General features: G+C 36.4%; 1 protein-coding gene across 2 annotated transcripts in view; it reads right to left on the bottom strand.

The window, feature by feature from the left end:
* LOC106468824 (cyclin-K-like) overlaps positions 1-15,628 on the bottom strand; it is a 57,484-nt gene that overhangs the window by 10,793 nt on the left and 31,063 nt on the right. For both annotated transcript variants that reach the window (XM_022397189.1, XM_013929268.2), the window contains exon 7: positions 11,690-11,862. In XM_022397189.1, coding sequence (XP_022252897.1) covers positions 11,690-11,862 — 173 coding nt within the window. The remainder of the gene's footprint in view (positions 1-11,689; positions 11,863-15,628) is intronic.

Below are 15,628 nucleotides of genomic sequence, written 5' to 3'. Positions count from 1 at the left end.
AGAAAAACTTTAATATAAGTTTAACATAACAGCAAATGTACAACGTTTCGACAAAGTTTTGTCATCATCAGGTACTCATAGTGTTAAGTATACTTGACACCAGTGTTCTGCTTAGGCCAAGTTTTCACATAAGTTACACATAGATTTTGGTTACATTTTACTTGATTTCTTCTATACAGATACCATTATGTTTTGTATGTAAATTCCATTAGGGTAAATTAATCTTTATGCTGGTATAAGTCCAATTGGTTCATGTTACATTGCATAACAGTATGATGCTGTTAGTATAACTTGGTTTTGATTGTTGTTTGTCTTACTTCTCTGTGTTTTGTTTCAGTGCATTTATTAACTGGTTTTATGAACATAATATTAGCTCCATATTGTGAGCCTAGATCACAGTTTTAAATATATGTAATATATACATCATACTGAGGGACACAAATAACATGACTCTCATATAGAAAAAAATTATAAAAGCTGGTGTAAGAAGTAACAAGTGACACCCAAAAATGTAAACCTTGGCCAAAAACCAAATTTTTATACCAAACATATCCTTACCCATTTCAGTTTAATATCTAAGGGAAGAAGGTTAGCTAATTTGTCAAAACATTGTCATCCTTAAAGTTGTAAACAAAACCACATCTCAAGCTGTATATGAAAATATAATTCCAAGACTCTCACCCCATAAAAATTCACTTTTCCAGGATTTCCACGGCCCTGAATTACTTTTTAAAATATTCAAGGACTTTCCTGGACAATGTATGAGTTCTGGTATTATACATTCAGTGCTACTTTGTACCATTCTTTAAAGAGTTTGGTGCACAGAGGCTCAAGGAGAATGGTAGCTGTGGTCTGCCCCTGGTGCAATGTTATAACACATCCCAAAAATGCTTCATTTGGTTGATATCAGGTAATTGTGTTGGTCAGGTCAGATGCTGCAAATCCATTTCACATCTTGGAAATTAGTCCTGAATGTCAACATTTTCCTTAACTGAGAAAGTATTTCCAATAGATACTTGCCTGTTCAAACGGTTAAACTATATCCCTCACACTTCTGCCTTAGAGATTTGCATGCCACTAGCCTTTGGTGAACTCCCACCTACTCTCATGAGATTTTTTTGTTAATTGTGCTACCACATAATGATGCCATTATACATTAAAGTTCTCCACCAACAGGAGGGTATCACAACTCCTTGCATACTAACTTCCTCTATGCATTTGCACTGAAAAATGGATGGGAATGTGTGTAAAGAGGTGAGTATCTATTGGAAATACATTTTCAGGTAAGGAAAATGTTAACTTCCGAGACGATACCAAATATCTTCACATAGTTAAGCACGAGTCTCATATTGAAATGGTGGAGGGGTTGGTGCAAAGATTTACCTAGATGAGCTCCATTCAGAAATACCATGGAGTGTGACACCTGATGGCAGAGGCTCCATTGGTGAAGACTGCATCTCATCTCTTCCAAGGTGTCACAATGATGTGCAGAATAAGAACACGGCCATCAGAGTACTTGTACACTAGAGGTCAGATAACCAATATGTGTAGCGTGGTTGGGGAATGTTCGAACTGTACCTTGTGCTCACCCCAACTCTATCATCAGACTTTACTGGATCGACACTAGCTTCGGGAGGAGGGCATAACAGTCATACCATAGATAATAGTATGGTGTGTGCACACCACAACTCAACTGAACAGGTGATATCTGCAGGAAGAGGGAACATCTATAGAATGTGCTTACCTTGACTCTACTGATCAGACACAATCACAGAAGGAAGACACAGTACAGCTGTGCATGCTCAAGTTAACTCTACTGTACATTCATAGCCTGTAGGAGGGCACATATTGTGTATTGAGCTTGTCTCAAATCTACTGAACAGACTGGCTGCAGAAGGGGGGCACAAGTGGCATGTTATAACTATAGCTATATGAGGGGTGATCTGCACTACACTAACAGTATCACCACTGCACCACTTCCCATCAATTTGCACTTCATGTTCTAGCCAGCAGTGAGGTCCTAATCGGCAAGGATTCTTCACAATCTACAGTCCCAGTAGCTTGTAACTGGTAAGTGGCAAGGGTGTCCTGTGCTTCACTCGAAGAGAAGGGGGGATTTGTGGTTGGGAGACCAGGAAATAATGCCCAGATAACCATCTGTCCTTCAGTCAGAAAGGTCTTTCACTGGAGACAGTGCAATGGGTTATTGTGTATCCCTGTTTTGAAAAGCTAGCAAGTGCAAGCCAGGGAAGTGGGCAGAGCACCCCCTGGTGCCGACTTTTTCCACGGTAGTCCATGGAATAGGTATGGTCTGGATCGGACAGTAGTCAGATATATGAATATACCATGAAGGTACCTCAAGTGATTTTGCAAAACACCTCATCTTACAGTGGGCATATGTGAGTTCCTTCCATTATCCTGGCTTGATGCAGAATTCTGAGAAACAAGTATACCCTGGGAGGCGCCATCAGCAACCTAGCAGGATCCTATAAGCAAATGCTGTAACAAAAAACAGTATACACCAGTCTAGAGATGGAAGGTAGACTTTGTAAAAAAGGCGGAGGCCAGCGGTAACCTTCGGGAGACGAGACAGACAGATAATGAAGATAGTGTGCGATGAAGATGAATAGTAGTCTACATGCCCACCTGAAGTAATTAGTCCAGTGGCTGTTAGAAATAAGAAGCAAGAGAATGAGAATCTGATGGAAAGAATGTGGAATAGTCTGTGAGCATTAACCCTAAATGAGTAGTACACTAAATGTACAATTAGTCAGACCTAACCTGTAAGGGTAAAAGGAAAAATATCCCTGGAGGAAGAGGAATTCCAAGGGATGAAGAGTCAGTGAAGGGAGCCTTGAAAGAGTGAAGTATGAGATAAGTAGAAATGAGTGGCACAAACAGGGCACTATTGTCTGTCTGGCCTGATTAACTGTAGAGGTAAAATAGGAAGAAAGGAAATAAGAGAAAAAAAGAGGTCACTTTCCTGAGTCTTAGGGAGGAATTACTTGTTAGGATAAAGAAGTATATAAAAGCAATGGAAGAGGGTATGGGAAGAACTGATAGCATAAATATCTGAACAATACAGGTGAGAAGTAAGAGGAAATAGGCCTTGAGAGAAAGGTGAAATAAGATGCAAGATGTAAATGGCTCAAAGGGTTTATGGCAGTAGGTCAGTCAGGAAGAAGGTGATGAAAAATGAACCAAAATTGAAAGATACTCCACTTATGCTGATAAGTGGAAAGGCAACAGGAATGAGAAAGGAAAAACAACATGGTTCGAAAGTCCAGTTCTATGGGCGAAGGACTGGACAAATCCCAAACGTGAAAGTGGATGGAAGAGATCTTTTGATGGAACAGTGATGTGTGAGACTGAAGCAAAAGACAGAGTATAGTTGGCAGGAGAAGAGGAAGTTGGGTTGTCGAGCAGCATAGAAGAGGGAACCAAGGTTGAGCCAGCCAGAGGGGTGACACCTAGAGAACACAACAAGGAGTGTCTTGAATCAAGGCTAGGACCCAAGGTAAAAGACAAAGACATGGGTGAGCATAAACCAAAAGATGAAACCAGTTCTGACTGAAAGCTTTGATAGTCATGGCCAAGAGAGAAAAATAAACTACAGAAGACCAAGAGAGAGGAAGCTTGGAATTTAGAGGGGGTGGCAGAGGTAATGATTAGTGGAGTCCCCAAGAGAAAACACACCCAATTGAAAACCTAAGGGCTGAGAGAGGCAATCCACAACCAGGTTCATGGCATTCGATAGATGGCAGACAAAGAGAAGAACCTGTTGAGAATTGGAAGAATAAAGAATGTTCAAGGTTTGAAAGCAATGGGTCCTGTATCGGGTTCCACCTTGGCAGTTGATATGGGAAAAATTGTGAAGTTATTGGAATGAACCACAACAGAATGATCCACAAAGAAGGATAAGAAACTGGAGCATGTCTGACAGACTACCAGAAGTTCAGTTGTGTTGATATGGAGAGAGGACTAGTCCTCGGTCTATGTGCCTGATGTGAAATTATCATTAAGAGATGCTCTCTAACCAGAGAAGTAGGCAATGGTGAATAGATGAAGGTAATGAAACACCAATGGTGATATTGGTTCAGTTCAGCCACCAATACAAATTCTCAAGTAGAGTAGGGGACAGGTGAGTAGGAGGTCAAAAGTTTCCAAGAGTGGCTCCACTGGTTGTGCAAGAACCAATGGAAAAAGCACACATATATGTGTGACATAAAGGGGAAAGCAGTTCCAGGAAAACCATGGTCCCCAAAAGTGAAAAACCTCTCAAACAGTATAACTAGTATAGGTGCAAATCCTAGTGACCATTAGTTCCATAGCATGAAGGCAGATGGAAAAAGGCTTAGAACAGCTGAGAAAGGAGTTAAAGAATACTTTCAGGTGAATAAACTACTGAGTGGGAGTGAAGAAAGATTTGAAATACTTGACAAACACTGCCTCCTATAGACATTGTAAATAGATGGGATCAGATGGAGGAGGAAACAAAATGGGCTGAGGGCTGAGAGGAATAGTGGAAGAAAACTGGAGAGGAAGTTTGAGATTAAAAGGTAGAGTAAGCCCTCTGTGGATGGAAAAGTGTGACAACAAGTGCTCAAATTGCAACAGACAGGCATCTACAGGTTACGACTTAACTTAATAGTCACCAATGAACTATATAGTGTAATGCCAGGTAGAAAAGGAAAGTTGGGAAGTGGGAATGAAAGAGAAAACTGGGGACTAAGTCAGGCTACAATGGTGGAAGGTTGGGTTTGGGAATATGGAAAATAAAAATAAAAGTGAGAACTGATAATGAGCAGCCTCAGCCTGTGATTCAGTCAAATCAGGAATACCCAAAAAAACTTCAAGTAAGGGGGCAAGGCAAATATTTCATACAAGAGAAGAAAGAATATGAACCTGGGAAAAGAGAGTTTCCCAACCCAACAATTCCCAGTAACAATGAGCCTGGTAATCAGAGAAATGGTAGAAGTGGAATGGGATATAGTGAAAAAGTGAAGGAAATGAGAACAGTACATATAATTTTTTCTGGGGCATGGTGCAGTGCTTCAGACTTAAGATGTAGAGAGTAGAATTAACGAAGTATGATAATAAGGAACAGATGAAGACAGAACTGGGCACTGGAGGGTGAAACCAAACCCATCTTTCAATCGACTGATTCAAATGCATCTTGCATGCAAATCATCATACGACAACCCTCCACCATTCAATTCTACCAAACTATCACTTTGGAAGCAACGGTTTCAGTAGGGAGGAAGGGTGGGAAGTGTGATGGGAGGTAAGTACCTATTGGAAATACATTTTCAGTACAGGATAATTAAACCTTCTGATACGATACATTACCTCCGCTCATATAAATAGCTAGAATCCCACTTTAAAAAGTGAAGGACCGGTGTGAGGGAAAGAAAGAAGCATCAGAAGGATACTCCAAAAGAGTAGATCCTTGTAGCAGAAACAAATGTAGGGGACCGCACCATTTCTGTACCTGCTATACTCCCATTGTGGAAAGATGTCACATAGATGGGCAGAAAGATGGAGGAGCATATCCAACTGGGAGATAACTATGCCAGGATAGGGATCCGAAAAATACAATATATATTAAACTCAATCCTGGAAAACATAAAAGTGGGTCAGATTAAAAGGATGTGCTCCTAGGTGTAGAGTGGTTATGGCAATGACAGACCATAAAAGGCAAGTCAACTACATCCAAAACACATGCTACTGGGAACTGACATCCAAGTGAGGGTAGGAAAGAGGATCATATTGGTGGCAAGTTAACTACAATCCAAAACCCAGCCCTCTGGTAGGAGGTAAGAAACAGGATCATACCCTCTTCACCTGAGTTCATGAGCCCAGAGAGAATCTCATACCCACTCAAACCATGAACAGGGCACATGATAACAATGTGAGAAAATGATTGATCAATCCAGGAACCCAACATCAAAAAGATGTCTGTAAATGTAAACCATCTCACTCAAATTTAAAGTGACAGGAACCACCCCAAGCACAGTAACCTCCTCAGAATAATAAAAACATCAAAGGAGTGTAAAAGGGGAAGAACCATAATAATCTGTAAGTACCTCCATTGTGACCCACAACACTAATGGAGTAACAAGAGTATAAATGAGTGAGGGAATAAAGACATCAATATACATGTGTGAGGACGAATGTTGATTGATTTAGCTCTAAATCCAAAACCCAGCCACTGGGAAATGACATCCACATGGGGGTAGGATGAGGAATCCCAATCAAAGGGGAAACTGCAATTTTCAGGGCTCATTCCATTGATACATAGTGGAGGATATCTCATCTTCTACACCAGCAGAACACCACCACCCTAATCTCAACCAAAAGGCTTTATAATCATTTATAATATATATATATAATTTGTATTTCATTAACACAATCAGGAGGATGTCTCCACTGTCCACTACCCCAGTGGCTTGGAACTCTCAAACTCCACTAGAAGAAAAGGGGAAGAAAGCATGGTGGAGAGTCCGGAAGAATGACAAAACCTGAGACATTACAATAGGTGACCACAAAATCTTATTTTGAAAAAGCAGACCATACCGATTTATTCAATACAAGGCATGGCAGAGATGAGCAGCTATCCCCTTCTGCTTTACCCATGTTGTCCATGGGTGAGTATGGTCCAGGACAGGCAAACTAATGAAGTAAACATATCGCGAGGATAAACCTACAACATCTCAGCAGTGTGTAATTTTTGGCCATGGAAACCATAATATGTAAGTCTACATGGTCTTGTAGTACAGATTTGATTAGTTTAAGTATACCTGAACAGGCACCACTCACCACAGAGTGGTATTCAGAGACATGCCCCTGAAAAATAACAGGCACATATATATATACTAAAAGGTAACTTACCCAGTCACTGTCTCATGAAAGAACAGGAAAAAACAGCAACCCAAAGCAGAGAATGGGAGATGGATGTATGAGATGTAGTCCTAGTGCTCAACAGATGAAGTACCGAGGTAGATATGTAGGGGAAAAGGGAATGTGAATAATCAGAGTAAAGACATAAGAAAGTGAAGACGGGAAGAAGAAGACAAGTAATAAAAGGCCAATCGAATCACAATCCAAACCCAATGGGTAAGGGATGTAGGGAAAAAAAATCACAGACAAAGAAGAAGTGGAGTAAGGGAAGGAAACCATGGGAAATTAATTCAATGGAACGAAGCCTTGAAAACAATAAAGCAACCCACAGCATGTACTGGACAGAGAAGGTCATCTGGATCCCACCAAGAAGAAATATGGAAGATGGTAAGAAATGAAAAAGTCAAAAGAAATATTGCATATGAGCCACTAAAATGTAGATTAATAAAATCACTCCAGAACAAAAGAAAAAAAAATGAGCCAAAAGAGCTGAGAAAACTAAAGCAGTGCTGGCCAGGAAAGATCAATCATAATGACCTAAACCAGTGTGACATGGATGCACAAAAATTTGAGGAAGAAAGCTGACGGAATGAGAAAAAAAACTGACGTTAAAACTGAATGTAAACCCGTCTGAACTTAACGACAGCCAGGACAAGTGGATGATGAACCGGGGACCAAAAACAAAAGAGGAAACTAACTAGGAAGTGATAAAACATTCAAAACTTCACATGGAGGAGTACCTCACATGAGGCAGAGCCACTACAATTTAGGAGGATCGAGAGGTCACTCCTTGGTAGAAAGTATATCGGGACTGGAAAGTCAATTAGCAATGAGGACAAAGTACCTGGAAGAGGACTCTCCAGGAGATGTATGTCAAGTGTGTGGGTTCAGAAAAGGAAATCCATTGTTTACCACAAAGAGAACAAGAATGAGTGTCCCCTTGGCAGGTTTATAAGCCACCACCATCAAAAAGTCGAAATTGAACAGGATTACTCAAATCTGGACAAGAGGAAAAGAGTGAACTAAAGCACCTTGGATAGGCAGAAGTACACGGGTGGGAAGGTGGTAAGACCTTTCATCTGTAGACCATTATCCTGAAGCCTATTACTGATAGAACCACACACACCCCACCTTTGAAAATGAGAATCAGGGAAGAGAAACAATACAGAAGAGGGGAGGAAGTGTTAAACCCTATGTCATGAGGAATATGTTCAACTATCAATGCATATAGACAAAAAGAGAAGGGTAAAAATTATGAGGAAAACCCAAAGTAAAGGTTTGGATAACATAAAACTCCTTCACATGAATTCAAGGAGGAGAATGGATGGTCCCAATTGAAGGGGTGTTTAAAAATACCCACCCTAAAGAGACTATAATATGAGGTATGTAACAGAAGAAACTTATCCAACTATTTGAACTGACTGTGGAAGGAGTAGATGTGTATGTTAAAACAGCCAATGAATGGTGTAGGTAAAATCCCCCAAAGTGTGAAATGTCAGATAAAATGCAGACTGCCACACAAAAGACATATGGAACTGAAACAAATCTAAAAGTCAAGGCATGAAACTGGTACCCAATCATGTGGTGAAAAAAACAAGAATAAGAATGTGTACTATGGACATTTTCAGTCATGCAGAAACAGCCTACCCAAATGTGATCAAAGACTACATATTAAAACAGGGAAGGCCCAAGAAGTGATTGAGGTGGGACAATCGAACCAAAATCCCAAACAGCATCGAGCATACAGAATGAATTAAAAACCTGCAGGTAAGACAGGTAAAGGACAGGAAGATGCCAAACATGTAAAAGGAATAAAAATTATAATATCTCAGAATAAAACAAAAGAGCAACTAATATAAATTGAATATAGCATCGCAGATATCCCAAGTGATGCTAAATGTACAGTAGTAGCCCCAAAAATGGTGGTGGAGAAAAATAACTGCCCATAAGTCCCTATTAGCAGTGTCCCACCTTAGAAGATCCCAAAAGTAAAGAAGCTATGTGTAGAGGGAAAGAACTGAAGATAGCAAACACCCTAATATGGAGGAAAAAAGGATATATCCCATGATAATCCCTAAATAAAAGTGGAACACTGAAGAAAGGAAGTGGAAGGTAAATATTAACTGTAAGAGAGTTGATAGGGTAAAATAGAAATGTGAATGACATAAAATCAGAAAGAAAATCTGCTTGTAAGCTAAGACAAAAATAATTCAAGTCTGTAAAGGGTGAGGCTTGCAAGTACCTACTCTAAAAAAAAAGATGAAAAGATAATCATGAAACAATGTCATGAGAAGGGGAATATACCGTGAAACATGTCTAAAAAACTGAGATAGGCCTAGTAGATTCTGCAGTAGAGGAATGGAAGGCAATCCATGATACGTTTTGTAGGAAAACTGACAAAATCTAGGTCACCTGAAAATGGATTCAGTCATTATAGGAGGAAGGTGAGCAATACTGGGAGCAGGAAGGGTGGACCCTGGCCTCCAGGAGCCCTCACAAATGAAATTAATAGTAAGAAGTATAAACTAAAAAGAAAGAAAAAATTAAACAGTCAATATATTGGAAATGTTAATAAACTGTGTAGTGAAATAAACATACGGATGTGATGTAATGTGTTGAAGAAAAGATATTTAACCTAATTAGAGCTTAACCCGTAAATAGAACTATGGGTAAACCAAAAATAACAGACACTTGTTAAGCCTAATCGAATGGTACAGAACAAAGGATATCACTAAACACTAAAATAAAAATCTTAACCTAACAATAAGTATGTACAACAGTGGGAGAAGTTTATATGGACCCCAGCTCAAAGGTTCCACACAAACCAAGTGAATAGGAAGAATGATAAAAGATAAATAATAACAAAAATAAAATACACATGATTGTATAAAACTAAGTAAGTGTGTAGTAAAAATAACATACGTATGAGACATGATGTATGGAAGAAAAAAAAAATGTAGTTAAACTAATGATTGATATACCAGTAAGATGAATTACAAGTAATCCTAAGATAACAAAGACCATGGTAAGCCTAAGTGAAAGGTACAGGAGAAAAGATACAACTAAGACTAATTGTTAACCTGAACTTGAGTATGAGTATTGAGCAGTCTAACTAAACTTATTTTATAGAACACAAAGAACTACAGAAAATAATATTAACAATAACATTATTCAAAAACCATAGCAGTATAATGTATTATCTTTCCAAAGTTGGTGGACTGTATTTCAAAATGTGTGGACCCCCAAACTTGAGGCGAAGCTCAACAAAGGTCAGTTCATTGGATAATCAATCTCCTAACAAAGTAAAGCCAATAAATTCCCCGCAGAGTACCACCATCTGAAGCCTGTGTAAATGTGCTGACAGAACATATAACCTCCGAAGTGGTAACATGTAATTCATAATTCAAAATAAATAACCAAACATCACTGTCTTGGTAGAAATAAATAAGCTGTTGTTGTAATGAAGTAATAAGTTCTCTAACCAGGTAGAAATATAAAATAATTCCACTTTGGAATAACTCAACAAGTTATAAGTATCATTATTGTATAAATTGATACATAGATATGAAAAAAATAAATAAAACACTTGAAGAGAGCAGAAATTAAACGTTACAACATGAATACTGCCAAAAGAGAAGTGATAATTTGGTAGAATTGAATAGAGGGAGTAACGAGCATCAAGAGAGTGTGTTGCACTCTTATTGGTGGAGGGTTGTCGCATGATGATTTGCATGCAAGACACATTTGAATCAATCGATTCAAAGATGGGTGAGGGCTTCAAGGCTTGTGGCACACAAAATTTTTTTGCATATAGAGGGCAGCACTGAGTGAGAATAGCTATGAGAGGAGGTAATGTACTGTATCAGAAGTATGAATTGAGAGGACATACCTGGTCAGCCACAATCCATAAATACTCTTTGGAGTCACCTAACCTTTCAGTAAATTAAAGGTTCCAAATTAAATGAGATTAGCATTGTCCATATTATTATTCCACCTCCAGCCATGTAAATATTTGGCAGGATGCTTCATCATAACAGAACTCTTCCATTTGTTTGAAACAGAGTAAAATAGTTGGACTGTGCAACTTTCTTCTATTCATCCAGAATCCAGTCCTGATATTCACAATATATCTTTCCCAAACACCACTGTTTGTTTCAGTGTGTTTAGAAGGACAACCCCACTACATGGGCATCTATTATCCTGCTCCTTGTGAAGTAGCTTAAGTCTTTTTCGCTTGCTCATTGTATAGAGTAAATAAAGTCCATCCATGCAGAACGTGCTTATATATACCTACTACATCATGTAGAGCACTATGTAATCCAGCTTCCTTTACACAAGGGGAGGGGGGAAGTTAATAACTGCAATGATGGGTATTCTATAATTTTCTGTAGATAACTCAGCTTATATTAATTGGGCACTCATATTTATACAATCTCTTTTTTTTGTGAACCAAGTAATATACCACTGAATTGATTGAACTTGATGAGAAATTGCACAGAATGATCAATAAAGTTAACAGTATGTGTCAAAAGCTTCAGAATGAGTTTGGCTGCTTAACACATTAAAAAAATTTCAACAGTGACAGTTGACTTTTTTTCTGTATTTAAATAAAGAGAAATTTCATACAGACTGCAGACTTTATGACACAGTGGTTCGAATTACATTAATGATTCTTGTTTACACCTACTTATATCTTCTGCAGCACTGAGACCTGCAATAAATCTACTTCTAATAGGTTAAAACAAAATTTATAATAAATACACGAGTTAAATTTTAAACGACAACTTACCTTCTAGCAAATCTACTGTCATTCCCTCTACAAAAACATCCCACCATCGTTGATGTTTAGATGTTCTTCCAGACCAATCAGATATTTCAAATTTAGAGAGCTTTCCAGCCAAATACATCAAAGCAATGGCTGTTATTTCTGGTTCCCATTGTAGGCACAAAGTTGTACATAAGCTGTATAAAACATAAAAAAAGGGTTCTAAAATATAATTTTCAAATAGTAACTGATGTGACTGCACATACACAAGAACAGAGCTACTTTGATTATCATGAACCTGTCAGAAATAACAGTTTAGGTCAAGGAAAAAATACTTTTGTTTCCAGTTATCTGGTCTACTTTGTTTTTTTATGACATGACTAATAAATTCCGCAATTTATATGCAGCCCCATGTTTTTTCAATAAAATAAGACATTTTTTTTTAACAACCATGCCATCATTTTGACAATTCAGAACTGGAGGTATTTTTATGAGATTACGAATTAAGTCCACAGATCAGTCTATTTACAACATTAAGAGTTTGACAGAAATATGTTGGCATGGAAGTGCTAGAAAGTGTCTTATCTATATCATAAATACATCAGAATTCTTAAACAGAGAAAAACTTGTTGCTATTTGGAAGAAGAATATTTAGGAACTCTTTCATAAACTAGTTTCAAAAGTCAAAATGGTATTATAGCAAAGAATTTATGTAGACAATAACCTATGCAGCATCAGTTTATATTGTAAGTCATCAGGTGTATATATATATAGTCATGAAAATGAATATCTTCCCCAGGGTTTTTATATTTTCTTGACAACTTAAGGAATTTTGTTTTAGGCTTGTAAGGGTCTTGAGAAGCCTGTGAATTTCAATAAAACCTACTGGCTCAACAATAAGTTTATAACATTTAAAATTTCATATAAAAAGTATTAAAAAGTAAAAACAATTTTCTGTGATGCAGAAAAGGTAAGTAAAAAACTAAACTGTCACTGCAGTGACTTGCATCTCTATTTTGTTCCCATTTTTATGCGTATTTTTATTGAATGTCATACTACTGTATTGTGTATTTGGAAGGGTATTCATTTTAAAAACACAATTTTTTCATATTAGGTTTAGTTTATGCACTGATTAAAAAGACAGGGAAACACAAATAGAATATTACAGGAACTATTAGGCCTAAAGCTGTGTTCTCTAACATTCAGAAAGACATTATAGTTTCATAATATTATCCTACTGTCGATGTAAGTAGTATTATGTTATTAATATACATTTTTAAACTTGTTAAAAAGCTATTTTAATCCAAATATTATATAATTATTAATCATCAATTGAATAATAATGAAGTTCATAAACATAATGTTGTAGGGCTATACACATTGAGATTAATGTTCTATATGTGTAGCCATAAAACTAACCTATTCATATTTGAGGTTAATTAATTGTATTAGTTCAAATATTAGAGAAGCATTCTGAAGTTGAGGTATAAAAAGATTATGCAGGATGTAAAAAAGATAAAGTATAAGAAACCTTACTACCTTAAAGATAAATGTACAATAAAAACAAATCTCTACCTACCTACCTAATTCTAAAGTGTGAAACTATACATATTATAACTCTGAATTTGCTAAAACTATCTTCACAAAATATGGTAAATTGTTAGTAACCATTATAAGTCCTTTGTATAAAGAAATAATATAATAAAGTATTTTTACAAAAGATTTGTCTGTGAATTTAAGTCTTTACAGAGTCAAAGTTTATATTATTCCTTGTCATTATGTGCAGTTTGTGCTTCTAATTGGTTGTGTTGTAAGCCTAAGCAGCTTATTTTTGATGTCAGACAATTCTGAAAGGCAGAAATTGAAGCTATGACACATCAGTTGACTCAGAAGAGTGAAAACTGAGAATTATTTAAAATATTACCTTTTGCAATTAAGATATTAAACTTAGATAATAAAGAGTTGAATTATAAATTGTTTTCTTTCTGTTTGTTGTTAAGCACAAAGCTATACTGCTCTCCTCACCTTGGCTATTGAAATCAAGTTTTAATGTTACAAGCCTTCAGGCTTCCTTCTGAGTCACTGAGGGAAAACCTACATTTTGATGTCATATTTATTAAAATATATATCAATAATAAAGCTGTTTAACTAAATTTTGAATGTAGCTCTGTAAAAGGTTCACAATATTCACACTTTGATACAGTCATAATAATGGGGTTAAATTTACCAGTAACTAAATTAAATACTTCTTGCCTAACTATCAGTTCTTTTCTGTCAGTCTATTGTTAAATTAATAATGATAATAAAAAAAAGACAATTGAATGTAGTTCAACTCCTTATTTGAACTTTTAAATAATCATTTTATTACAATAATCCACCAATTCGTCCAAAGATTTTTATGCTTTGTCCTTTCATGAGACCAACATAAGTTATGTATTAAAGGTAGTATGTGGAATTCACATTAGGCAACATAATCTCTAATAACAAACAGAGAATGAGCCAATTCTTCTTTTACAGTGTTTACAAGATAACTAAGACATATAATAGTAGTTTAAGAATCTTTAAGAAGGGAGATTGGCAGGTGTTGCTAAACTGTCTGTAACACCTTTAAAAGTCAAGATAAATAATATGTATTTGTGAATTTAGTTGTAAATGGAAAATATATAAATAACTTCAGTTTTTCTATAGCCAAAAAAAGGAAAAAAGAACACATAACAGAATGACTGGTAGAGAAGGTTAGCTACTGGTCAAAAATTTGATCCTTCCAGACCTTGACCAATTACTGGCCAAGTAATTATATTAATCCCTTTTGAGATGGGTCACAGGTGAAAGGCCATGTCATCTCGTTTGTTGACGCGCATTCAAAATTTTATTGAACTACTATTTCATGAATTAATGTCAATAAGTTTGGTATCAAATTGCAGATTATAATTCAAATTTTAAAACTATACATTACTCAATTTGTTAAGTAAATATAAAAAAAAACAGATAAAATTGATTTGTGTATGTCACGTGGTATGTTGAATGCAGCACTGGTTCAAATTAGATGATTGTGATGTCAAAATACAAAGTCTATAGTTTTGTACAAATTAGGAACTCAAATTACTGATATTTACAAGCTAGAATATAAATTCAAAACCTCCTATCTTTCTATTTGCTGAGATATTGCTCACGTAATAAATCAAACACAGTGGCACCCAGCTCACCTCTCTCCATTTTTGAAAACACTCCCTTATATACACTTACTTCTATTTATGACATGAATAACCAATCAAAAGCTCAGAATGTCCCCCTAGTGGTTTTCTCAGCCTTTCTAATGTTCCTTCCACGATATCTTTATTTTGAACCAAGATTTCAATGAGGTAGGTTGTGTCTTTAGTGTGCTCGAAATTTCATATTTTTTTTTAGACCAAAATAAAGCTTAGTTACTAATCTTGATAAATTATAGTAGAATTCTATGGCATTGATGTAGTAATTTATGATTTTTTAGTTATTCAAATGTATATATAAAATCTAAAAAAAATATTTTGTTTCATATCCTCCACGTGCAAAATTTTCAAAGGCTTAGTAACTTACATCAAGCAGCAACCAAGTACAAAGGTCTTAACTAAAAGAGATAATTGTTTGCCTTATTTCTTTATCTACTGTTCTATGTTTCAGGAAAAATAACTTTAAGAAATAATTTCAAAATAATAATAATCTATATACATATATAATGTAGGCAGATTTTGTTAAACAAGACCGATGTCTGTAGGTTTACTTTCTTCTTAGAATTCTTCTCAAGAAGTCGATAAGCCATCTTAACGTTGTTAGAACAACGGGTAAAAGTTGTAGCTAGTGATGAGTTGGCCGACGCGTTTCGAATGTTTCCTGTAGGACAACTCTGTGCTTAAATTCACCCACGAAATATCCACTGACAAAACCATCAATTTTCTGGATGTACATATTGACGCCAACAACAGC

Source organism: Limulus polyphemus, unplaced genomic scaffold (assembly GCF_000517525.1).
Source record: "Limulus polyphemus unplaced genomic scaffold, Limulus_polyphemus-2.1.2 Scaffold3179, whole genome shotgun sequence".
NCBI classification, from domain to species: Eukaryota; Metazoa; Arthropoda; class Merostomata; order Xiphosura; family Limulidae; genus Limulus; species Limulus polyphemus.
The sequence above is the reverse complement of the archived record's forward strand: the minus strand, read 5'-3'. Positions and strand labels throughout refer to the sequence as shown.